General features: G+C 43.4%; 3 protein-coding genes across 3 annotated transcripts; all 3 read left to right on the top strand.

The window, feature by feature from the left end:
- Positions 1-5,714: 5,714 nt before the first annotated feature.
- On the top strand, positions 5,715-10,966 carry LOC308304610 (lamin-B3-like; the record flags this gene model as incomplete). The annotated part of the gene is made up of 2 exons (XM_080749236.1): positions 5,715-6,922; positions 9,304-10,966. The coding sequence occupies 2 exons, from the start codon at positions 5,715-5,717 to the stop codon at positions 10,964-10,966; spliced, it is 2,871 nt and encodes a 956-aa protein (XP_080605362.1).
- Positions 10,967-17,976: 7,010 nt separating this feature from the next.
- On the top strand, positions 17,977-19,299 carry LOC308304210 (26S proteasome regulatory subunit 4-like; the record flags this gene model as incomplete). The annotated part of the gene is made up of 1 exon (XM_080748773.1): positions 17,977-19,299. One exon carries the CDS (start codon positions 17,977-17,979, stop codon positions 19,297-19,299), a length of 1,323 nt encoding a protein of 440 aa, XP_080604899.1.
- A 1,218-nt stretch (positions 19,300-20,517) lies between these two features.
- Positions 20,518-22,143, top strand: LOC308304612 (nuclear receptor-binding protein-like; the record flags this gene model as incomplete). The annotated part of the gene is made up of 1 exon (XM_080749238.1): positions 20,518-22,143. The coding sequence occupies one exon, from the start codon at positions 20,518-20,520 to the stop codon at positions 22,141-22,143; it is 1,626 nt and encodes a 541-aa protein (XP_080605364.1).
- Positions 22,144-27,928: the final 5,785 nt, after the last annotated feature.

Below are 27,928 nucleotides of genomic sequence, written 5' to 3' on the forward strand. Positions count from 1 at the left end.
TAAAGTAGAATTATTTCTGGTATAGCCCGAGTGTTTAGCCCAGAGAAAACACTTATTCGGTTGATTGGCATCTCTGGAAATGCACCTTTCATTTCTCACCTTCCAAACTGACTAGTCGGCTACACATATTTTGCTTTTTTTGTTCTTTATCCTTATTTTTCTTGAATGTCCTTTACCATTTCTCTTACGCTTTATCTCAAGGTCCTTGTAGTAAGCATTTATTAATTAGGTAATTATTAAAGATTATTATAGATTATTGAGTTAATAAGACTACATAAGTGTTAATAATAGCATCATAAACATGTTAATTTATAGATTATATAAGACTAGATTATATAAGACATGTAGAAGCAATGAAGAAACAAATACATGTATTCAGTTTGACTAACTTACCTATTATGTCATTACTTAGCTAGTTTTTGTTGCTTTATTTACCGTACATTAATATACATTATGCTTTATTATGCATTCATTAGCAGTTGGCACGCATTAACAGTTTATCCTTTTTGCATTTTTGCATACGACCTTTTTCTTAATTATTTTTTATATATATTTTTTAATTGGATCATTCATTTTCATGAAAAATCCAGACTCAAATAGAAAATTACGGTATCAACATTGAGGTAAATAATTATGGTAAAATGCATTCTGAAAATTGGATATAGAACATTGCTAACTGGAAATGGGTGCTCCACAGAACACACATCTCCACTTGGCTGGGTTGCCTAGTCAGGGCTGAGTAAATTAAGCCGTCAGAACCCGACGAAGCTGCAGGGGGAAGTAACATTTACAACATACTATATGGTGCAACGCTTTTGATGGTAGAAGTGATTTGGAGCTTAACTTTTCTCTATAGAGGCCATTCAACATATGATCCAGTTATAAATCGCTTTTGGTTCTACTTTGTCTCAATAATGTGTGATAAAAATGTTGAGGTTCATTTCTGGCATTCTTTTGTTACTGTAGGTCCATCCTGCAAACTTTGGAAGGCAATTATAGCGAATGGAATATGACATATCGTAATGAAGCGTGATTTATGTGATTTGTATAAATCTAAATTAGCAGCAAAACGTGTTCATTGTATGACCTATGGTTCGAGAGTTATAGGCAAAAAAGGTGGACTGGTATAGTATAGCGCCACCATCAGAGCAATTCGAAAATATGGAGTGGAGTGTCTTCCTTGGCCTACTGGCAGTGTGCACGAAATGTTTGACACATTTGGTCAAAATCTTCGTCGAACCAGAAAGGTAGGTAGGTAGGTAGGTAGGTACCTAATATCTCAAAAGAAGAGCAGAGAGACAAAGTTATTTTGTCTTAAGATACTGTTAAGTCTGGATACCTAAAGTTAGTTATATGTATTTCATTTAGAGAACTCTTACTTTATGTGTGCTTCTGTATCTATTAGTTTAACCAGTTTTGTAGTTAAGGCCTCTAACTTAGGCAGCTGAAGTTTGCTACCACGTGTCGTTGTCAATAACAGATGGGTGTGTTAGCTTTTATGACCATGTGAGAAAGTTTTGATGTCAAGAAGAGAGTGTAGCTCAGTCTATGTAAACTGTAGTCATGGCATGCGCTGGGTGATGTTCCATTAAAATCTTGTACATTAAAACTCTTTCTCAGCCTGAACGCACATATACGCATTATTGCGCAAGACGGCCCAGCCTGGTCGCACATATACGCACTAGGTGATTAAAAACGAAAAGAAAAAAAATGATAAAAAAAAAAATATCGGCACACCTTTTTTATCACCAGATCGGCTTACCCAACATATCGGCACACCCCATCTGCGTGCAAGGAGGAGGGGGGAGGGCCCAGAGGGGGATGGGTGTTTTTTTCTCATTGACTTACTGTGTACACAGCAGCCACTAGCTTAGCAACATTGACGGAGCCGATTGAAACGAAAATGCTTGGAGTTACGGTACATACCGAGATCATTGATTGTGACCACATTGACGTGCACGAAACGCTCACGCGAAGCTTCCCGGGGGGGGAGAAGGCTCCGCCAAATCGCCACTATATTCCAATGGGGAGCTAGAATCTTCGCTGGTAAGTAAACATTAACCGACGAAAACAAAACAAAAAGAGACACGTGGGATGTGAAGATGTGCCGATGGCCTGAATGAATGAATGCACTCTAGATCATAATACAATAATAAAAATTCCCGGCTAATCTGAGGACAAGCCATTTTAGCGGAGACTGGGAAAGAGTTAAGTCTGTCTATTTTCACTATTATTGATATTTGTTAAAAATTCTAGAAAGTATTTCAAATTTAAAAGCAAGTAGGCTAGTCTGGTACATTAACTCGAGTTCAAATTGGACTGAGCAAATTTCACTTGAGAGATACTTGACTAGGAGTATCTGCCTCAAATATAGTGCTACTTTGTCCAACACTGCATGGCGTCGTATTTATCAACCCGCGGTAGTAAAATATAGAAATACCTCATATTCAGACGCTTGTGGTAGTAATTACTATTGATATCATATTTATTTAATGAATTACTGAATTACATTACATATAAATTAGAAGTATAAGTGAGGTTGTGTGGGAAGAAATACACTAGTCAACATGCTTTCCTCATAACCTCATTTGCCGTTCAAATACATTCCATTCTTATGCAATTCATACACAAGTACACAATTCTAAACCTTATTACTCTGTTTGATTCCATATAATCCCTTATCTTATCTCTACAAATTCCTCGCCTGGCAGGATAGTCATTTCTCACAATAATGTACAGTATGTCTGGACTCTCTCCCTCCCCTGAAGGAAGTGACTTACTGACTGTATGTAAACTATCGCTTTTCTCTGTATACCAACTTATTGAACTGTATTCTCTCCTCATATTTGGCTTCACGTCTTTTCAAAATAACTGACTCAGAGCTTTTCATTCAAAGGTTAATTTCCCTAGCTATCAAATATTACTATACAAACTTTATAGTAGCATCTGAGTTTGACAATGCAGAAAACATTCTGTCCTGAAATCGCTGAAAACACAGTTTAAATTATTCAAACAACACCCTGTAAACTAGAAAGGTGCAAATTGCAAATGTGGTTGTGTCCACCGCACCGGGACCTGATGAATACGCTGGGAGGAATAGTGTGGAGGCAATGCGAAGTGCAATTCAAATTTGGTGCTGATCGGATCATGCGTTGGTGATACATGATGTTTTGTTTTTAAGAAACTGGCTCCTCCCACACATTTTTGAAAGCCAATTACATTGTCACATCACTCCTGAGATTAATTGAATTGAGCAGCAGGAGCGGTTTTGCAGTCGCTTAATCGCACTGTTGTGAAGAAAAAGAGTTGAGCCGTAAGGCAAAGCTCTCTGTCTTTCGAGCAATCTTCGTTCCCACTCTCACCTATGGTCATGAAGTGTGGGTCATGACCGAAAGTATAAGGTCTCGGGTACAAGCGGCCGAAATGAGTTTTCTCAGAAGGGTGGCTGGTATCTCCCTTAGAGATAGGGTGAGAAGTTCAATCACCCGAGAGAGACTTGGAGTAGAACCGCTGCTCCTTAACTTGGAAAGGAGTCAGCTTAGGTGGTTCGGGCATCTAGTACGGATGCCCCCCGAGCGCCTTCCTAGGAAGGTCCTCGATGCACGTCCCACTGGGAGGAGACCCCGTGGCAGACCTAAGACCAGATGGAAGGATTATATCTCCAGACTGGCATGGGAACGCCTTGGTATACTCCCAGAGGGAGTGGAGGAAGTTGCGCAGGATAAGGAAATCTGGAAGTCTCAGTTGGAGCTGTTACCCCCGCGACCCGATTCCGGATAAGCGGTTGAAGATGGATGGATGGATGGACTATTTGAGTGGGTGGACCCCCCCAAAATCATGTTTTTTCATCAAACGGTTACATTACATTCGTTGAGTACACAACCCTCGACACTCCTGTCCTGTAAACTTGTAAACATTTTGAGTGATTTTATCCGGATTGTTTCTTTTTGAGCGGAACACAAAAGAAAATAAAAGCCTGGGTACAGGTTTTTTTTTTTTTCTTTTTTTGGCTTGAGTACCCCCTTTCCCTGATTTCAGAATCCAAGTACCCCCTTTACCCGACAGGCGACAACATCATTTTGCTTATAAAACTGCAGTTGAAATATAAATAAATGGTGGTATATGACGCTATGATACCCCCCCCCCCCCCCCATTTCAAGAATATAAAATCAAAAATAAGAAATGGAGTGAAAGAGTTTCAAATGGTGCCTCCTGAGTGTTTTCATGTCAAACAATTTTAAAACACATGCCAGTTTCCTGGTACCATGTAATTTGGGTTAGCAACTCAGGCTCATATCAAGTTTCTCCATGTGTCATCATTAAACATAACAGTAAATGTTTTTTCCCCTCCTAATTCAATGTAATATTTTTCTCGAGTACCTTCTGCAGTACCTCTGCATACCCCTAGGGGTACACGTACCCCCATTTGAGAAACACTGTTATAGCAACCACACTAACTTGAAAGGTGTAACCCTACTCTGATTAGTTGGAACAACACCAAGTGGCTTTCCAGCCACTGCGGCTTCCGATTGGTCTGTGGTGCGGGATGGGACAAATACACCAGTCTGTATTGGCTGGCTGATGACGTAGCTACCCTAACCCTACTCTGATTTGTTGGAACAACACCCAATCAGCAACGACCTCGCTATGTCACAACGGACGTTCAGAAATGCAAGTCAACTGAGTAATTTTCAGACTGTGATGCGGAAAGACAAAACAGATCGTGGAACGGAGCGAACAGGCTGGCACCCAGGCTAGCAATTCTGGGAAATTGCAAGTGTGTGGTTGCATGACGCGACTCTCGCCGCTGGGAAATAAATTCCGTCTTACCATTTATTTTAGATATTGTGATTTCAAGTGAAGCATGACCAATCCAATCTGATTGGACAATCAGAAAAGGGACAGAAGAGGTCCATTGAACTCAATGGACTTTTGGGATTACTGAAAAAGGTTAACAGAAAACAGGTTTACTTTAGGTGACATAAAAGTTCTTGGACCTAGAACAATAGTCTGTTATATAGCAACCACATTAACCAATGGCTACAACATGTCTCTTGTGTGGGTTGTGTTTTATTGAAATATTTAACTTATATTTTATAATGGAAGTCAATGGTCGGCCGAAATGGGCTGAAACCAAATATGGAGTAATAATAATACTTCGTAGACTGGCCAACATGAAGCTTGAGATCCACATGAAGCCACACTGTTAATTGTTTATTCTCAAAACGTGGGCTCCCAGCTAAGTCATACTTTCACCTACAGTTTATTTGGGAATCGTGGGGCGAGGAGGAAAAAAGGAGGCAAATAATTCCATATTTGGGCATCGATATGATGTCACAGATATATGACATGTTTAAGTATTTCAGTTCGTGAACTCATTGCACAGGATAATACTGATTGCACCAACAATGCTTCTTCAGCTACAGTATCAGTGTTTTTAAAGTTTAGCAGTTTGTTAACTAGACAGCATAGGATAATATTGATTAATTCCAGCTCTTCAGTGTTTGTACACGCACTATTGATTCTGACCTTTATTTGCTTATGCAATAGTTTAATTTGACCTTGTATTTTGCTCTTTTTTATACACAACAAGAATCTTTGAACATCTTGCTGCAGTGGACTCTAACTGTCGGTTTGGGTTGAGCAAAATAAGAGCAAGGCCCTTTAGTTTGTGTAAAAAGGTTCAGGTGTAACGACATAGTATCAGCATCAGCATGACTTCGTTTTCCACCAGCCCAACATGTGTCTCCCGGGTCCAGGAGGAAGATGAGCTAAGGCACCTTAATGACCGCCTCGCTAACTACATCCAACGAGTCATCAAGCTTGAGAATGAGCGATCATCCATGCACCGTCTCCTTGGCGAGAAGGAGGAGTCAAAGACCCGGGAGATGGAAAACATCCGACGGATTTATGAGGAGCAATTGGCCGATGCCCGGAATTCATTAGACGAACTAGGTAACGAGACAGCCCGTTTGCAGATCGATTATTCAAATCTCTCAGAGGAGCATAGGAAACTTACGTCCAGGAACCAGAAGAAAGAGAGCGATTATTCCCAAGCAGCGACTCACTGGAAGAACCTGGAGGCAGGCCTCATGTCAAAGGAATCTGAATTCAACAATCAGCTGACGAAGAACAGGAGATTGACCAGCGAGGTTACTGAACTCCGCGCTCAACTGGACCATTTGGAGGCTATGCTGTCAGACACCAAGCTCCAGCTGAACTCTGAGATGCTGAGGAAAGTGAACCTGGAGAACCAGATGCAAACGCTCAAACAGCAACTTGACTTTCAGAGGAACATCAGTGAGCAGGAGATTTACAAGATCCGGAGCAAGCACGACAGTCTGGTCGAGATGGATTCAACGAGGCGGAGAGAGTTTGAGAATAAACTGTCGGAAGCCATGGCGGAGCTCCACCAGGAGCATGGTGGTCAGATCCAGCAGTACAAAGAAGAACTGGGGCGCAATTTCAAAGCCAAGCTAGAGAATGCCCAGCAGACTGCACACAGGACAATTCAATCTGCCAGTGCTACCAATGATGAGTTAAATGCTGCAAAAGTCCGTGTGGAGAACCTAAACGCACAGCTACAGCTGTACCAGAAAGAGAAAACGACACAGGAGTGCCAGATTCAGGAACTAGAGAGGACCTTGGAGAGGAAGCGGGACATGTGGCAACAGAGACTGAGGGATAAGGATAAGGAGCAGGAGAAATTTCAGAACCTGATGTACAGCCACCAGGAGGACTATGACAATCTGCTGGACACCAAGCTAGCCTTGGACACGGAGATCAATGAATACAGAACTATATTAGAAGGAGAAGAGCAGAGAATACAGCATTCACCCAGCTGCAGCCCCACTCCGAGTGTGTCTGTGTCACACTCACAGACACAGAAAGGAGTCGGACGACGGAGAAAGAGACGGAGACGGTGACGTGGTCTAAACAGTGAGTGAGTAAGCGTATCTATGATTGAGAAGTAATTCATTGTTTTTGTGATAATGCCATCTCAAATTCAATATTAAATAGTATGGGGATACAGAATTCGAAACTGTGATGTGAGTATCTTCACACTTTTAATAGACAATAATAGAAGAACTAGTACAAGAGTGTATGCAAAGTACAGCAGTGTGCACTGTTTGACAAAGACTATTTGTCTTACTTTTCAGGGGACATGCACATCACACTGTTCTGAACGGGTACAGGTGAATAGGACCGTTTCTGGTACAGCCTGAGACAAACATTCAGTTGCATGACATCTTTAGAAATACGACTTTCATTTCTTACCAGCCAAACAGACATAAGATCTTTCTAATTTGCTTTACCTTCAAGCACCTCAAGGTGTGCTATGACTATTGCTCGTACTTATTTTTCTCCAATATCCATTTTCTTTTTACTTCTACAATGTTGAGGAACCAAAACCAACACATTTTACTCATGTGTACTCATAAGATGTAGCAATAAAAAAAGAATCCTGAAACTCCGTCCTTTTAGAAATTAGCTGCTGATGATGTTAAAGCATGGACACATGCTGAATCAGTAACTGATACGGAGTAAACCGGTAATGGATGGAGCAAGTCAGAGAGATAAGTTGTATAAAGCATTATGCACAGCACTCAGTCTAAAGGCACTTTTAAGTAGGAAACGTGTAAACAATTCTCTTTTTTGGGGTTCCACACCACTAGAAGTTTTGCCCGGCTTTCTATGACGTGGCTCAGTAGGAAGTGAGCCGTTTAGAAGAGGGTCTCCCAGGCAGCTCAAGTGCTTGCATTTCAGCATTTATTTCAAAATGAATCTTTTGTCTGTCTGCGTGTCTGTGTTTGTCCTAGTCTCGCAAACCACTACATCGAACAGTGCCAAATATTTGTCTTATGCAGGCTGCCAACCGGACAAGGAAGTAGATCCCCAAATGTTTATGTCGTGAGGCCGAGGCATCTAGAAGAGTCTTTGTGTATGTCTGGGCTAATCTCGCGAACTACTGGACCCATCAGCGCCAGATTTGTTATGCACACTGCATAGGCCAAGAACTTAACTTCACAAATGTTTACGTTGTGGTTCTAAAGGGCTGAGCCATCTACAAGAGGCAAATATTTTTTATTTCCTTGATTTGATTTAGATTAGATTAGATTAAATTAGATTAGATTTAATTTAGATTAAATCTAATCTAATCTACAAAAGGGTCTGCGACTCTGTGGGCTAATCTTTTAGATTTTTTCCAACATGCTTTGTTTTAGATTAGATGACCTTTATTGTCCACAAGGGAAATCCATTTAGCTTGGGTTAGTACAGACAAAAGACGATAAATGCATTAGTAACCTGGTCTGCGTTCCATTCTTTGCCCGGCCTTCATGTATATTTAAGTATAGCCCAGCTCTCCAGTACTTGTAGTGCTTTTATTATTATACTTGCTTATTACTTGTCACCACTAACAAGTGCGACCTGATATAAATAACAAAGTGCAAGTTGGCACCTCGGCAGAGTGCCAACTTGCCCACCCACATAGCACCGAACAGCACCGGTCGCAATACTTGAGCACTCTGCTGGTGCACAAGTAGGCCGAGTAGACAGAGTGCAGTCTAGTTATTATTGTGAACCTTCATGTAGTTACAACAGCAGCTTATTTCCCCTTGTTTTTGTTGTTGTTTTTTTCCTGTTGTGAACATTATGACAGACCCTCCCTCTCTCTCCAGTATTCCGACCAGTATTGTCATAACTACACATACACACAAAGCCGTCATGTGGGTCCATCATCATTAGCAGCAGCAGCACCGCTCACTTCACAAGGGTGTGATTTATTTTTTTATTTCTTAACAGCACATGGCTCTGTAGGAGGCAGATACATCTAGAAGAGGGTCTGTCTGTGAGTCTGCCTGTCCAGGGCTAATCACACAAACCACTGGACACAATCACAGCCACATTTCTTGTGCACTCTGCCAAGTCTGTATGATCCAGCTCCTTCCTATGTTCGCCTAGAAGCTTCATTCAAACTTTACAATGTTCGGCTTGGGAATTGCTGTGACTTTGTTCAAAGTCAATTGAGAGGAAAATAACTACATATTTGGACATCGATATGACGACACGGCAATATGACATTTTCCAGGTATTTCAGTTTGTAAACACATTGCACAGGATAATATTGAATCATTTCAGCAACACGTGTGCATAAACAAATCTTTGCTTATGCAATGAATGAATCGATTTACTTGTATTGTATCCTACCTGTTTAAGTTTACCGAGTGACTTGAACCGTCGTTTTGGGTTGAGGTCGTTCGGTTGTGTGAGGCTGCAGGTGTAACATCACATCATCATCAGCATGGCCTCAATCACACTCACCTCAAACGGCGGTGCTACCAGCCCCACATGTCACTCCCGACCCCAAGAGAAAGATGAGCTACGGCACCTCAACGATCGCCTCGCTAATTACATCCAGCGAGTCATCAAGCTGGAGAATGAGAGATCATCCCTGCACCTTCTCCTTGGCGAGAAAGAGGAGTCAAAGTCCCAGGAGATGGACAACATCCGGGGGCTCTACGAGGAGGAGTTGGCCGATACTCGGAAGTCATTGGACGAACTATCTAACGAGAGGGCCCGTTTGCAATTTGACTATGGAAATCTCTCAGAGGAGCATGCAAAACTTACAGCCAGGAACCAGAAGAAAGAGAGTGACCTTGCTTATGCAGTGTCTCAGTGGAGGAACCTGGAGGCAGCCCTCAACTCAAAGGAAGCTGATTACAGCAACCAGTTGGCAAAGAATAGGAAATTGACTAGTGATGTTACTGAACTCCACACTCAGATAGAACAGAATGAGAATGTGCTGGCAGAAATCAAGAACCAGCTGAACTCTGAGATGCTGAGTAAAGTGGAAATGGAGAACCAGATGCAGACACTTAAACAGCAGCTTGACTTCCAGAGGAAGATGAGTGAACAGGAGATACACGAGCTTCGGAGCAAGCATGAAAGTCTGATGGAGATGGATTCCGGAAGGCGGAGAGAGTTTGAGAGTAAACTGGCTGAGGCCATGCATGAGCTCCGCCAGGAGCATGATTTACGGATCCTACAGTACAAAGAAGAACTGGAGCGCAACTTCAGTGCCAAGCTAGAGAATACCCAGCAGACCGCATTGAGACAGAGCGATGCTGACTCTGCCACCAAAGATGAGCTAAACGCAACCAAAAACCGTGTGGAGAACCTCACCTCACAGCTGCAGCAGTACCAGAAAGAGAAAGGAACACTGGAGAGCCGGGTTCGAGAACTAGATAGGACCATGGACATGGAGCGGGAAAGGTTCCAGCAGAGACTGAGCCTGAAGGAGCAAGAGATGCTGAACATGCAAGGCCAGATGCGCAGCTACCTGGATGACTATCAAACCCTGCTGGACATCAAGCTGGGTTTGGACATGGAGATAAAATCCTACAGAAAGATGTTGGAAGGAGAAGAGCAGAGACTGCAGATGTCACCAAGTAACTCTCAGCATGCAACTGTGTCACGGCCACATTTGCAAAGTGTACGTATGAAGCGGAAGAGAATAAAACATGAGGATGCTCCTTGGAGCTCACCAGCCTACACGATGCCCTCCACGCATGTGGCAGCTCACGGTCCCGTGAGCATAGCAGAAATTGATGTAGAGGGCAACTATGTCATACTGAAGAACAACTCTGACGAAGAGCAGAATCTTGGGGGCTGGGTGGTTAAAAGGACTCACCCTGACTTAGCAGAGGTTTCCTTCCACATCCCTCCTTCCTGTTTCCTTCAAGCGGGACAGACGCTCACTATCTGGGCAGCGGGCGCAGAAATGGAGGCCGACCCTGAGAACTTGGTCATGCAAGGCATCGAGAGCTGGGGCCCAGTTACAGACGTGAGGGTTGTCCTCCTCAGCCCTAACCATGAGGAGACAGCAGAACGCAGGGTGACATTCAAGGAGGAAAATGATGAAGAGGAGTGGAAGGAAACTAATACTAAGTGCACTGTTATGTAACTCAACCCCCTTACACCTCCCACTGAACACATACCTGAACAACCAGGCACTGCCTTTAACTGGGGCACTGAATGGTATGGTATTTTTTGTCTCTCTGGATCACTGTCTCATACACTTACTACATTTGGCTCGCTGACAAACTGACTCGATGTATGTTAACTTATTTCATATTTTTGTTAATGCATTACCGCAGACCTACCGTCTCACCCAGAGTACATTATGAAGTGATTCTATCGACTGAACATACAGGTCCGTGTATGCAGGTGGTGGTGATGTCATTAATTCAAGTTTAGTCTTACAAGCTTCGTGCTTTTTTTTTTTCAATAGCAGGTTTACAATTTTCTCAGACACACAGTGACCAACACAATGCACACACATACAAATAGACAGAGAGATAGCAGCATTTTCCTGTCTTTAGAACCTGCTGAGCTGTTACAAACATTAAAGGCTATTCCTGCACTATCTGCACCATACCGATCTCGGGACATAGACCTATTAGACCTATTGTACATTTTTCAAGTTTTATATGAAGTTATCCTTAGGTAGATAGGTATTTTTTAACAGTAAGACCACACTTCTTCAGTTTGTAGTTCGTTTTCTACATACATTTCTTTATTCTAGAAGGCCTATACATTTTAATTGTACAAACATTTCTTAATTTTGATGTTTTTATTTCACACTGGCTTTGGCAATGTAAACGTATCTTTCCCATGGCAATAAAGCCCCTGAAATTGAAATTGCGCCTGTAACCTTGACATCAGACATAAACTGGGCTGTATGTGAGAATGGAGAATGCAACTGTCCAACTCAGTAGGACCTGACAAGCAATGAACTTAGAGTTAAATCGGTGTGATGTCCGATTGAAGACTTTTTTATTGTTGAGGAGAGAAAAGACATCCAAGTTATGTCTCATAAGCGAAACAGTGCTCAACCACAAACTATGCCTATTTCCTACTGTAGTAACGTTGATAACGAGATAGAATTCAAAATGTAATTTTACTGTACAGAGAACGATGTTATTTATCCCACTTGGAAGACCGCTCGTTTTGATGATAATTAGGTTGTAGCCCTCAACGTTAGCCTGGTATGGTAGGAAAAGGTGTCTATTTTCTTAACAATGTTTCACTTATTAGATATTGACCGGTGCTCTTGTAGTTATTACTAGCATGTTTCAGACAAACACAATTCACAAGTCTTTCTTTTTACGAATAAAGCATAGGCCTTACTCCATGTTATTTGTGGCTGGTAAAGCCCTGAATATGCCCTTGTGCACCTTTTGATGTTCTGGTCTGTCTCTTTCCCTCTCTCCTTTTACCAGGTCTAGGAATCGAAACCCGGACAATTAGCCAACAGATTAAAAGGGGAGCGGAGAAGCACTGCAAGGGTACGCCTCTTTCTTTGTATTTTAACCACCTTTACTTTTCCTTAAATGTTGTCAAATTAATTCTGAGTGTCAGTTCTCTGTAGTTTTGTTTTGTTTAGCTAGGGAATAGAGCTGGGTCCGACGGCCCAATACGTAGGCCAGTCTCTTCCCCATCTTTTGTTTCTTTTGGCCGGGATCTCCTTCAACTTTTGGTTCAGGTTTTTTTACTTCACACATTGAGTATGTTGGTCCTTTTATTTAAATAGACTCCATTTGGTTACATCCCGTTGTGGGGTCCGTTTTTATGTGCTGTGTTCACCTTTGAGCAAACTGGCCAACACCTCACATTAATTTTTTTCTTTGATTGAATGACTCCGTTGTGCTGGGGGGACGGGACACAAGCCGTGTGGGAGATAATTATTCCTACCCTGTTTCTTCTTTCTTTTTGGAGTGGTGCTAACCGCGTCTACATCTGGCTTTGTACGTATGTCCCACACTTGGCTTATTGACCAAGCTTTGCGGGGCGCTTAATGAAATGAACTCGTAAAAAGAACGTCTCACTTCACACTGGGTGTGATTATTCTCTTTTCTTTCTATTTTAACCACCTTTACTTTTCCTCACCGTACTTTTGCTATTTCACGTTTTGTTATTTTAGTTCTGGGTGGTGTAGTTTTAACTTATTTTAGGTAAGTTCAAGTTCTAGTTTTGTGTAATTTTGATGTCCCATTCAATGCCCCAATTAATGCATTCGACTGTCTTTTATCCACCTGAACCCCAGCATGATTATTCTGGGGGGATAATAGCAGATAATCAGCTATTTTGGCAAAGATCTTTTTGGTGTACACAGGGAAAAGAGACACAGCACAGTGGTAACTGAAGTAAGTCTTTTTCACTAAGACAAGAGCATTTAAGAGTTTAATAGCTTCTCCATCTTTTGTTTCTTTTGGCTGGGATCTCCTACCACTTTTGCCTTTTTTTCTCCACACTTGTGTTTGAAATAATTGTCACCCGCAAAGTGTAGTTTTAAAATAGTTCAGAATCCAAAATCACACCCAATGTGAAGTGAGCGGTGGCCGTGCTTGAATAACGTCTTCAGACTAGGATTTGAGTCTAGGATGTACAGGCTATACTACACACACGTTTTGCTATGGCAAAACGCTGAGGAAAAAGGCTACGGACACACGCACAGCCACTCTATGGAGCGGTTTACCACCACTCAAAAACTGAGAATAGTTGAAGAAAACGGGTCCAGGATCAGGGGCATACACCAACATTCTGGGGGGCAGGGGCTCATGCAAATATGGCACTCTCCCCACCAGCTATTCCCACCTTGATATTACCACAGCCATCCATACGGGGGGCACACGTCAGACCGACGTCTCATTACTGTTAGGGTTAGGGGTAGAGTTAGTAATGGGGAGAGTCGAACAAACGCAACGTCGGAGTAATGCGTGCCGGAACAATAACATGCACCCATCACACACTGTTCGTAGCAGCACTTCATAATATCCTGTTTATAAGTTGTGTTTAATATAGAATATAATATAGAGATATAGTGTAGTACACACACACACACACACACACACACACACACACACACACACACACACACACACACACACACACACACACACACACACACACACAACGCGCACGCACGCACACGTTATATCATTTGTGTTTACATCTTTGCATATGAAAAACATCCAGTTGCATCCAATAAGGGGTGAAACCCCCACAAATCATTTATCAGCTTAAAATATATAGTGTTCTAATTCAAAATGTGTCTGCTTATTCTTTAGATTAATCACCTCCAATTTAAAATTCACGTGTTTCACGGATGAAATTTAGCATTCTTGCTAATTCCGGTGTATTTACATTGCATTCATGTAGTGTTCATTAATATGCATTGTCCCGTCTAAATAAACAAATAAATACAAATACAAAATCCTGTGTGAGTTCTCTCTCCTGATTGGATGACGTTTATTGGTATCCTGTTACTGGTACTGATGTTATACTGTTTACTAAAGCGACGCTGTTGCTGAACACTCTAAAGCAGGGGTCTTCAACGTTTTCAGGCCGGGGACCCCCAAACTGATGGGGAGATGGAGCAGGGACCCCCTACCACCTCGTAGGGTGGGGGGGTCGGGGCTACGACATATTTTTATTTTAAACATGTACAAGTTACAGCGAGCAGGGTGGGCCGTACCACTACCATTTCTAAACATACTACTTATTAACTGAGAACCAATGTCAATAATATCAACAATCTGTCAATTGCATAGTAATCATGTATTCAAGCTATTTAAAATGGATAGAATCATGATTTATTTTTTAACATAAATGTAAAAAAAAAAAACTTTTTTTTAATCAATATTTTCGCGGACCCCCTGCAGTACCTCCGCGGACCCCCTAGGGGTCGCGGACCCCCTGTTGAAGACCCCTGCTCTAAAGGCCTCATTCAGATATTAGAAGCGCCTGCCCTGTCCTTGTTCTTTGAGAGTGGAATCCAATTCATTCCCTATATTGGAAGCTTCATGGTTTCATGCCTCTAGCAAGCCTCTTGGCTTAAATAGCAAGCTTGCTTTAAGCCAAGAGGCTTGCTAGAGGCATGAAACCATGTGACTTCCATAGGGAATGAATTGGACAAGGACAGGGCAGGTGCTTCTAATATCTGAACGAGGCCTTAACAATTGTTATTTTACAATGTTATTTTGCTATTTATTCTATCTAACAAACACCATGTTAGAGCATAAGGATATACGTAGGCTGAAGGTCAATGATCAATTTTGTTATTGTATAATCTGATGTATCATCATATCTTGGACACTCAGGAGAAGAGAGGGGCAGAACTGTCAACTGATCACCACCTGGTGGTGAGTTGGGTCAGGTCCACGAATGTGATGTGGATGGGATGGGATGGGGATCAACATCTCCAAATCTGAGGCCATGGTTCTCAGCAGGCAGGGGCGGCTCCAGGGTGGGGGCTAGAGGGGCTTTAGCAAACCCCCTGGTGAAGGCTTATCCCCCTCTCCCCCCCCCCCCCCCCCCCAAAGCCCCCCCTCCATACAAACCCAATTGTGATGAAAACTATTTATGGCTTAAATAAATAAAAGATATATAGATATGTGAAAGACAATTGACTGACATGTAAACCATAAAATCATACTTTGTATGCTGGAAAGCATCTTCAGCCTCACAAAAACCCTACCCGATCATCACATACAGTCCATAGATTTGGAGCTGGCATCCTCAAATGATCTGGTCTGTTCAGTTATCCATACCATAAGCCATATACGGGCATAAAAAGGGACACAGACAGACAAATACAGAGATCTCCATACACAGATATCTCCATATATATGGGCATAAATGCACACAGGCAAACAGATGGTCAAAACGGGTCCTATGACAATGGCATTCAATCCCTATTTACATCATTCCCGAGTAGGCCGGTCCCCGACTAGACCCTCGGCCCTGGGAGCAACTAGGGGTTCAGAAGAGTCTTCCTAAAGGACTCTTCAACACTAACTCTGGGGGAGCCCGGGATTGAACTGGGAACCCTCTGTGTTCTAGTCAAACGTAGAAGCGTATAGCACCCCTCAAAAAAGACATATTAGAAATCACACCTAGTGTGACATGAGCAGTGCTATTTATGATAATTTCATTAAAGGGGAGTTTCGGTCAAAAAGGACTTTCCTACCTTTGAAATGATGATCCAGGAAGGCTCTGGGCTGATCCAGGTGTTGTTTTACCCAAAGCAGCATTTTGTTCATTTTTCGATTTTCTCCCCTGCACCCCACGGCTCCAAAACGGCACCTTTTGGGTCTACCCGTAATCCGGTTATTATTCTCGCTCAAAATTCACTTTTCTCGCTCGGTCTCAGTCCCTCATACTGTAGTTAGCATATCCGAGCTACATCAGCTCCTGGTCGCCGCCATGTTTGTTTACAACAAGCTCAACTCTGAACTCCCAGCCCAGGAGAGAACACTGGGAAATCCCGTTTTGTATCGCGTGACTCCCCGACGCGCGACGAACAATAAAACACAAAAATGCTCTTAGCCAAAGAAAAAAGATGTAACTATGTCGACAAAGTCTGCAGAGTGATGTATGGTGTAGCCTCTTGTCTGCCTCAACAGGTAACAGGCTGTGGGGGGAGGGAGGTGGAGCTGTGAGAGCAGCAGCAGCAGCTTGTGAACGCGCATTTCCCAACGGGTTAGGGATTTCCCAGTGTTTCTCTCCTGGGCTGGGAGTTCAGAGTTGAGCTTGTTGTAAACAAACATGGCGGCGACCAGGAGCTGATGTAGCTCGGATATGCTAACTACAGTATGAGGGACTGAGACCGAGCGAGAAAAGTGAATTTTGAGCGAGAATAATAACCGGATTACGGGTAGACCCAAAAGGTGCCGTTTTGGAGCCGTGGGGTGCAGGGGAGAAAATCGAAAAATGAACAAAATGCTGCTTTGGGTAAAACAACACCTGGATCAGCCCAGAGCCTTCCTGGATCATCATTTCAAAGGTAGGAAAGTCGTTTTTGACCGAAACTCCCCTTTAAGTTTCACTGCCTTCAAAAATGAGTCAGGTTGTTCTGATGACTGGTGGTTTATTAAGCGCACTTGAAAGGCTCCAAAACCAACGTAAAACTGTAAATAAAGCATAAATACAAGACAAAGTAAATAATAGAACATAAGCACAACATGGTAACTTAAACATAACAAGGAAATAATACAAACAAACACAAACAATCCATTTACCTCACTGGCTGCATCCACAGCAATGAAGGTAGCGAGATGCCCAAAGAGTACACAGACTTGTCCCAAACTTTGCCAGCGCCATGCTGCTAACAAACACACGTCCGTCCGTCCGTCCGTCCGTCCGTCCGTCCGTCCGTCCGTCCGCACGGACGTGTGCACCACACTGAGCTGCAGAGCCTCTAGGGAGCCATTCACCGGCACAGAATATATGGCAAACCTGTCCGGAATACACGTAAAAGGGCCACTTCCGGCACCTCACTTTGAGCAGTATAATTAACATTTAACAAACTTAGAAAATAACAAATAAATGACAAAATTGATGCCATGGCGGCAGCTACAATTAAGCGTCCCGCGAAGCTTGGCCAATGTGACCCTGGGCGTATAACAAACGTTGGACAAAGCCAGATGTTGGAGCTTAGCGCTTTCCAGGAGGAACGCTCAAAATAGGGATAGGGAATAGCAGTGGCAGCCATTTTGTGGTGCCAGATGGCCACCACTGCTAGGACATCAGTCTTGCCCAAATATGGAGCTCCGGTCTGGCCTCCAAGGACGCTGGCCTCCAAGGACGCTGGATCTGAAATGATAAATTCACAGAAATAACAGTTGTCACTGATGGAATTGAAAAATATTAAAGTACCGGTTATATGACATCAGTCATCTTCATATAAATGTGGGCATATTTGGGACTACAGCACGGGGAGATAACAAAGATTAGAACTGTTGCTATGGACTACGACGAAACTGACTCAGTGTGAGCTCATAGTGACATCATCACTCAAGAAAATGGCAGTATATAACCGTTGCAGTGTCTCATGACGGTGCTAGTTGAAAGGTGTAAGTACTGACATACACAGTGAGAAAAAGACAAAGAGCCTAGAGATTACAGGTAACAATGGGTCAAGGTCAGAGTGGTCACCAGGGCCCAGGAGGTGGCAAGAAGGATGACAAAGACAAGAAAAAGAAGTATGAACCTCCAATCCCCACCAGAGTTGGCAAGAAGAAGAAGAGGACCAAGGGTCCGGACGCTGCGAGGAAGCTTCCATTAATAACCCCTCACACACAGTGCCGTCTGAAGCTCCTGAAGCAGGAGCGCACCAAGGACTACCTGCTAATGGAGGAGGAGTTCATCAGGAACCAGGAGCAAATGAAACCCCTTGAGGAGAAACAGGAGGAGGAGAGGTCCAAGGTTGATGACCTGCGAGGAACCCCCATGTCAGTGGGGACCCTGGAGGAAATCATTGATGACAACCACGCTATAGTCTCTACCTCGGTGGGGTCGCAGCACTACGTCAGCATCTTGTCCTTTGTGGATAAGGACCTGTTGGAGCCCGGCTGCTCTGTCCTGCTCAACCACAAGGTACATGCTGTGATCGGGGTGCTAATGGATGACACAGACCCCCTGGTGACAGTGATGAAAGTGGAGAAGGCCCCGCAAGAAACCTATGCTGACATCGGAGGTCTAGATAATCAGATCCAGGAGATCAAGGAGTCGGTCGAGCTGCCCCTCACACATCCGGAGTATTATGAGGAGATGGGCATTAAGCCACCAAAAGGAGTCATCCTATATGGTCCACCGGGCACAGGTAAGACCCTGTTAGCCAAGGCGGTAGCGAACCAGACATCAGCAACCTTCCTGCGTGTGGTGGGCTCAGAACTGATCCAGAAATACCTCGGAGATGGGCCCAAGTTGGTGCGAGAACTCTTCAGGGTGGCGGAGGAACACGCCCCTTCCATCGTTTTCATTGACGAGATCGATGCCATCGGGACTAAAAGGTATGACTCCAACTCTGGTGGGGAGAGGGAGATCCAGAGGACCATGCTAGAACTGCTCAACCAGCTGGACGGCTTTGACTCGAGGGGGGACGTCAAGGTCATTATGGCCACCAACCGGATAGAGACCCTGGACCCAGCCCTCATCAGACCAGGAAGAATCGACCGCAAGATTGAGTTCCCCCTGCCGGATGAGAAGACCAAAAGGAGGATTTTCCACATCCACACCAGCCGCATGACGGTGGCTGACGACGTTATCCTCGATGACCTAATCCTGGCCAAGGACGACCTATCAGGAGCGGATATTAAGGCCATCTGCACAGAGGCAGGCCTAATGGCACTGCGGGAACGCCGGATGAAGGTCACCAATGAGGATTTCAAGAAATCAAAAGAGAACGTCCTGTACAAGAAACAGGAGGGCACACCAGAGGGACTGTACCTCTAACCTTGCAGGTCACACCTCATTACCCTCCCTGCGGTACGGCTGGCTCGTGATATTTGTTTTGTTATGTTTGTTTGGCTTATACGGGAGATCATTAAAAAACAACCCAGGTGCCTGAGAGTATGGCAGGGAAGAGGCACTGCTGTCTGGTTTTAGCATTAAGATCAGAGGCTTTTCATCAAACCCATTAAAAAGGTGCTCAGAAGGAGGGGGAAGAGGTTTAAGTCGATTGGCTTTAACAAAGAGTTGCCTGAATAACAGCTGGACCCTACTTATAATTATATCAATCACTTGAGTTGTAACAGGTTCCATATACCTATATAGGACATTGTATATACCGGTATAATACAAATGTATAATTGATTTTATTTTGGCACGCTGTTTACATACATTTGTGACAATGGGAAATATAGGGGTCCTTGATGTTCAATATTGTTTGTATATCAGTGTACCTGTCAAAATGAATAAATACATTGTTTAAAAAAGATGTACAAATGTATGTTTTTGTCAATATAATTAAATCAATGACAAATAATTTGTTGATAATGATGATGTTGTGCTGTGATGAGTGGATTTGTCAGTGTCTACTTTTGCTGGTGACGATGCCACTGTACATTACTGACGCCTGATTCTAGAACCAACCAGAGCGGCCAGCTGACTCCAGGTCATGGGGTTGATGTTGCACCTCTTTAATGTCCCTTTCAGCTGGTCTTTATACCGAAGCTGGACCAAGGCATTCCAGTGGCTGACAGCTGACAGGAGTATCTAGATGACATTGCCGACCCACCTGAGTTGCGTCTGTGCTAGGTTTGACTCGATGCTAATGGACTCCAACTGTGTTGGAGAATATTAGTACTCAGGTCACTCAGGTGATGCATTGGAGTTATCTGTCATTACGTTGCATGCCCGTATGCACGCAAATAACACAAATGCATGCATATGGTTCAAGGTGTCCGGTCAATTTATGGCCACGTCCGATGTTACAGTACACTGATCATGTATGCCTATATATGGACATGTCTGACATCATCAATACAATTTCAGGAATCTGTGTGTCTCTTCATATGGAAATGCCTGGCGTCATAGACAGTGTTGACGTCATCGCTGGCCTACAAGTACTCTGTCAAAGTGTACTTTGGAAGAGAGTGGGTTAACGACTCAGAGAAGTAGCAGCCCCACAGAACAAGAGGAAGGACTTAACACGCAAGATTTATAAGTCATATGTCAGAAGGAGAGGGCAAGTCACCTCCAGGTGCGGAGGCGAACCCCGCAGAGGTGACTGCAGGCCCTGTAACTGGTACTGGCATTAACACCCAGCAGGGGACAGTGGGGAGCACATCTGTGTCTTCAGCACCCTTGTCCACCACGCCTCTCTCTCCTCCTCCTGGTGCCACGACGACAGAAGATGATGAGGATGAGAGTGAAGATGAGTCGGACATTCTGGAGGAGAGTCCCTGTGGCCGCTGGCAGAAACGTAGAGAGGAGGTGAATCAACGTAACGTCCCAGGTATAGATGCAGCCTATCTGGCCATGGACACAGAGGAAGGGGTGGAGGTGGTCTGGAATGAAGTCATGTTCTCAGAGAGAAAGAATTTCAAACTACAGGAGGATAAGGTGAGGGCAGTGTTTGACAACCTGATCCAGCTGGACCATCTGAACATCGTCAAGTTCCACAAGTACTGGCCCGACATCAAGGATACCCGAGCTCGGGTGATTTTCATCACCGAGTACATGTCATCAGGAAGTTTGAAACAGTTTCTAAAGAAGACAAAAATGAATCAGAAGAGAATGAATGAAAAGGCATGGAAGAGATGGTGTAACCAGATCCTCTCTGCTCTCAGCTACCTCCACTCCTGTGACCCTCCCATCATCCACGGTAACCTGACCTGTGACACCATTTTCATCCAACACAACGGACTCATTAAGATCGGCTCCGTTGCTCCTGACACCATTAACAACCATGTGAAAACATGTAGTGAAGAACAGAAGAACCTGCACTTCTTTGCTCCAGAATATAGAGAGGTTGCTGATGTGACTACAGCTGTGGACATCTACTCCTTTGGCATGTGTGCCTTGGAGATGGCGCTCCTGGAGATCCAGGGTAATGGAGAGTCATCCTTTGTTTCCCAGGATGCCATCAACAACGCCATTCAGTCACTAGAGGACCCCCTGCAGAGGGACTTCATCCAGGAATGTTTGAAGAGCGATCCTGTCAGGAGGCCTACAGCGAGAGAACTTCTGTTCAACCAGTCTCTGTTTGAAGTTCCTCAGCTGAAACTTCTGGCCGCACACAGTACTGTTAGCCACCAACACGTGATACCAGAGAACGCCTTGGAGGAAATCACAAAGAACATGGACCCCGACCTCGTCATCGCTGAGATCAAAGGGAAGGCGCAGCTCAAACTCTCTCAGTTCCCGGCCTCGGAACTGATTAAATTCCTGGAGGATGTGAGGAATGGTATCTATCCTCTGACAGCGTTTGGTCTGGCCCGCCCTCGGCAGCCTCGACAGGAAACGGTCAAGTCTCCTATTGCCACCCCCTCTGTCAAATCACCCACACCTGAAACTGTTGAACAGGAGACTCGCAGAGTGGTTCATATGCAGTGTAACATTGAGCCTGTAGAGGAAGGAACCAGATATCATCTTACCTTAACGTTGCAACTGGAAGACAGGCTGAACAGACAGCTAAGCTGTGATCTGTCAACACATGAGAATGTTCAGGATCTGGCTGCTGAGCTTGTACATTTGGGCTTCATCAGTGAGGTGGACCAGAGCAGAGTAGCCTCTGTGCTAGAAGACGCTTTCACCAACAGGAACAGTTCCCTCAATCCTGTTACTGTGTCTTAGGAGTTGGTGCTGTCACCGAGTCTTATAAGTAGTCGCTGTTACTCTGTCTTCATAAGAGTCAGTGATATTAACATCCTCACAAGGACATCTTGTCAAAATGTTTCAGCCAATCCTGTTACTGTTTCTACTGTATTTTCCTGTTTTAATTTTTTTTCTGGGCTAAGATGAATCTGCCAGCAGATTAGGGTTTATCTTTGGCATTGGACATTGACATTGGACATAACATGCCTTTTGTAAGAGCACCCAACTACTTTAATGGGAAAACATGGAGGTGTCACAAGAAACATTGAATCTCGTTCACAAGCCATAGACGGTTTTTGTGGATTCATAATCAGCGCATTTCCTGTGCAAGCTGCCAGCATGCCAAGGATCCCAATTCCCGAAGTCTTTTAAAATCAGTTAATTTCCTTTTTTTTTGGTTACAATTCATATACTCAGATCTCAAATCAATGTTGCATGGTCTAGTATATCCATTACATAGGCTATCAATTGAATCGTTCCAGGGCATCACCCGGATATAGTGTTGTCTTTACATTCTTTAACTTCTATACTGTCATGATGTCTGTCATCACCCTGCATAACCAACATGCAGAAATAAAGGGTTGAACATGCCCTCAAACATGTGTAGCACTCTAGACATTAAAGTGCTCCACTGCTCAAAAAGGTTTCTGTTGACTCGGACCCTTATAGTAGTGGTTCTCAACCTTTTCAGGCCACCAACCCCCCAAATAATCATATTTTAACTGGGGACCCCCCCACTCTGACAAGCGCTAAGAATAGAGGCATTACATTTTGTAAAATAGCAGATCTACAAATAGCAGATCTACAATGAGTTGTTAGCATGTAGATCGGCTATTTTCACAATTTCTGCCTCTAATATGTGACTTGTTTAATTTGTCATTTTAGAGGTATTAAAAAGTCCTTAAATTGTCACTTTTGAAATGTTTAGATACCCATACACTCAAACTTTATCCCGTCTTACCATTTATATTAGATATTGTGATGTCAAGTGAAGCATGACCAATCCTGTCTGATTGGACATTATATTGTCCAATCAGAAGAGGGACAGAAAGAGTCCATTGAACTCAACGGACTTTTGGGGTTAAAGAAAAGGTTACAGAAAGCGTCCACTGAACTCAATGGTTTTTGGGATTACAGAAAAGTTAAATGAAAACAGGTTTACTTTAGGTGACAGAAAAAGGTTAAATGAAAACAGGTTTACTTTAAATAGTCTGGTTGCCTATAGCAACAACACTAATAATTACCTGCTTGCAAAGCTGGTCAATAGATACACAGCCGATTACGTCACAAAATCTCCTGCAAAATGACATCAGAATTCGGGAGATATTATAATAATATATACCATCATACCATTTATATTACTATACCGGAATTTAGTCCCCAGCAGTGGTGGAAAAAGTTGTCTGCTACATTCTTTTACTTGAGGAAAAGTATCAATAGCCTACTGCAATGTAGAAGTACTCCATACTGTACAAGTAAAATCTGGAATTCAAAATTGACTTGAGTAAAAGTACAGTAGATTAGTATGGACCCTATTCACGTCCCTCCCACTCAGCAACTTCCTGGTGCTGACGTCACGCTTTGAAGGGGAAACCCTACTAAAAGCCCATAGAGTTAACACAGAAATCGCAAATGTAATGCAATTTCAGAATAGTAAAGTATAAAATACGGCTAGAATGATCAAGAACACAAGATAGTAAAAGGCACAAAGCATTATAATTTACTTTACCGTTCGAAATAATGATTTGTTGGCTTCAAGTCCAGCGATTTATGTGTTAGTTTACCCTTCAAAACTGACATCAGCACCAGGAAGTTGCTGAGAAATTTGCTGAGTGGGCGGGCCGTGAATAGGGTCTGCATGTAGGCATCAAAATGTACTTAAAGGACCAAGTAAAAAAGCAGAATGTTCCATTTCAAGTTTTCAAATGTATAAGAATATTTTGAAAATAGCAGATCTATAAGATCACAATGCGACACATTGTGAGCTTGTAGATGTTTGTGCATGTCCATATAGGAGTGCTTGGCATGGGGTGTCATGATAGATACTTAACGATGGCTGTTGACCTTTCCTTTACTGGAAATGAATGAGCTTCGGTAGGTGGAGAGGAAGGTGGAGAGGAACTTGAACTTGTGCCAGAGTTCAAGTACCTCGGGGTCATGTTAGACTCAACCCTAACCTTTAAAAAACATGTAAAAAAGGTTACAAACACAATCAAGTTCAACCTTCAGAACTTTAAACAAATCAGACCTTGTTTGGCAGTTAGTGCTGCTAAATCTTATCTCCAATGCATGATCCAATCACACATTGAGTACTGTTTCACAAACTGGTCTTGCACAGGTATAACGATTCTCAAACCCATTGAACAGCTATATAAGAATGCGCTTAAGGTATTCGATAGGAAACCCCGCTCATATCACCATTGTAATATTCTTCAGAGGTACCGTTTTTTGAGTTTCGCAAATTTTAAGGTATTTAAACAGGTCAGTATCATATATAAGACCCTAAATGGTCTATGCCCACCTCCCCTAAAGGAATTCATAAAAAGGAAGCCCGATAGAGGACTCAATACTAGAGCAATCACTAGAGGGGATTGCGAAGTACCGTACCGGGTAACCGCTTTTGGAAAAAACACCCTTTCAGTGCAGGGATGTTCAATCTGGAATGACCTACCTCTAACAATAAGAGACTGTTTGTCATTTCCATCCTTCAAGTTCAATCTAAAAAAATGGTTAGTTGACAATCAAACCTGTGACCATGTATAGTTTTAAGAGTACAGCCCATGTCATGTACGTATATTTTTAAACTTTTCTTTTCTAATGTAGGGTACTGTTAGTAATATGTGTTGTTTTTGTTGTTTTCTCTTGGTTGAGGAAAAATAGTATTTGTATGTATGTTCTTAGGCGCCCTCTCCTAATGTAGGGTTACTGTTTGTTGGTATGTATTGTTTTGTCTTCATGTGGGGACTACGGATGAAATTTAGCATTCTTGCTAATTCCGGCTTATTTACATTGCTTTCATGTAGTGTTCATTAATATGCATTGTCCCGTCTAAATAAACAAATAAAGTAAAGTAAAGTTTTGTACATCTTCTGTTCCTATGATAATAAGTCATGCTCTGGAGATTGTTCCTATCCGTGAGCCCTGTGGTGTAACCAGTGTGAAATGATGGATTCCTAGACAGTGAGGGTGTGTACCCCATCACAGAGTAGTATGAAGCGTTGTGTGGCTTCAGTATCAACATTCTCCCAGTACTGGGTCAAGCTGAAATACAAGCCTCTTACTTTTCATGTCATGCTGAAAAAGTACACACACGCGCACGCACGCTCACACACGCACGCTCACACACGCACGCGCGCACGCACGCACGCACGCACGCACGCACGCACGCACGCACGCACGCACGCACGCACGCACACACACACACACACACACACACACACACACACACACACACACACACACAGGCACTTCTGCAAACACAAATGGGTATTCATCTTACTGTTTCTGTTTTTTCAATTAAGGATGATGAAACATTTGTGTTCAAGTTTAATCTGATTGCCACGCATGAAGGAACGGCGGTCGCCTACACTTTGAACAAGACCTGTTCTCAGTCGTTTCCCTGCTCGATTAGTTGTGAGGTCAACTACATGGAAGTAAAAGCTCTCATAAGTTTGTCACTGTGACTTTTGGAAGTTTGCACTTACTATGTGTCCGGAGCTAATCTCACTAAGCGCTGGTCCAAGCAGCTCCACATTTCTTTCTTCATACTATATCAGCAACATAACAGTATGGTCAATATAACACATTAACCTTATTGGCTGCAGATATGGCTTACACATTTCAGCCTGCCATGTTTTAACCATTCTGTAGGTTATGTCACTGTCAACCTTTTCTCCCATCTCCTATTTGTATCTCCGGGACCGCAATCTACACCGCGTACAATAGGGTGTTTGTTCATTTAGTTCAGAGTATATCAGTACACTCGGTTCAGTTCCAGACCCGCAATGTTCTGTTTTCTTCCTAACAATCATTTAGTTGGAGACCCCAGGGGGTCCCCAGACCCCACCTTGAGCCAATGATGTAGTAAAGCCAAGAGCCAAGAGTTTAATTCCACTTTATTTAACTCTACTGGTAGCAGGCTGCCGTGGAGGTGTTGACTTGTTGCGTTCACTCTTTAGATCAGTGTTTCTCAACCACTGTGCCTGGGGGGGGGGACCTTTGGTGTGCCCCTGAGAAGGGTCAAGTGTGCCCCTTGCCTGCTTGAAAGCCAGTATTGTATTTATCATTTTAAAAATGATTTAAAATAGTGAAAACAGCCGATCTACAAGCACACAACGCCTCGCGGTGCGAGGCGTTGTGTGCTTGTAGATCGGCTGTTTTCACTACTGTTGTGCGACAGCCTTGTATGATGAAGCAGGGCTTTACTTTGCGAAGAAACGTACACATTTGAAACTTGGAGATACAAGATTTCTTCCTGACAGTGACAATATTTACACCCCCGTATTATGTTGGTGTGCCCATGGATTCTTGGGACATGAAAAGTGTGCCCAAGCAGAAAAAAGGTTGAGAAACACTGCTTCAGATATCCGTGAGGAGTGAGACCTGACCATCAAGAAGGATGGCTGGAACGCTACCCTAACTGCGGGGTGTCCTGCTGTGTCCACTGAGCCAGGCACACTCAAAACCAGTCGTGAGGCTCCAGGAATTGACAAGCTGACAGAGAAGTCCCAGGCGTCAGCTGTGTGAAGATGGTACCATGGTTGCTATCCAGCAGGATCATCCACAGACCTCTACGGACAGCAGTGGCATCGCAGGAGACAGACAGAGATGATGAGAATGTTAAAATGACCCCAGAAATGCTTTAAATTGAAATACCCCTTTAAGTTGGAAAACCGTGTCTTTCAATAGGCCATTTTGACATGAAATAGGCTAACAGGGGTTATTTTACCAGGCCTATGTTTCGGTAGCCTCGCAACAGCCAGACTCGAGAAAGGAAGCACATTGGTGATGACATAGCTCGGGATGGCTTGCGAGGCTAATGTTTCAGCAGATTGGCAGGGGATGTTTCAGAAGCAGGGGAAGCAGATTCCCCTGATGACCATGGCTGAAGCTCTTAAGCAGGGCTACTGTGTTTGAAGTGACAGATGGAAGGCTTGTATTTCATGCACCTTCCAGTATGGACAACCTCGCTCATTTACCACTGTGGTAAGACATTTCTATGGTTCTGCTAGGGCACACAGATTTGAACACAGCATTTTCGTAACCACTTAGGACCTATAGTACATTATGTACTTAGTGAAAATAGTCTTATCAACAAGCTCAAGACGTGTCGTGAGTGTTGTGAGCTTGTGGATTAGGTTTGTTTTTTCCTGGTCCAAAATAGGGATACCAGGTGTTTATTGTGAAATCAAACACAAATATCAATTGTGATAATATATCAAACACAAATATCAAGCTCAAACATCAATCAGACAGTCTACCTTTGTCAAAATGTAATTCAGTCTAACAGACTGATAGATAAATCACGACCAGGAGAGGGGGGATATCAAAGCCCGTCCCTGGCGCCCCCATCCCCTCCAGCGAAGCCAACCCTGCTTTAAATTCCCAAACAACGACTCTCCTGAGCAGCGCTGGAGAAATCACGTCTCTATGATTTCTTTTTGTTATTGTTATTTTGTGAATATAGAAATTTACAATTACTAGTCCTTGCCCAGGGGGTGTGCACAGTATATGGGAGATTGAATGAAGGAGTGAGTCTCAGAAG

The sequence above is a fragment of the Nannobrachium achirus genome (genome assembly GCF_963921795.1).
Source record: "Nannobrachium achirus genome assembly, chromosome: 19".
In the NCBI taxonomy this organism is placed as follows: Eukaryota; Metazoa; Chordata; class Actinopteri; order Myctophiformes; family Myctophidae; genus Nannobrachium; species Nannobrachium achirus.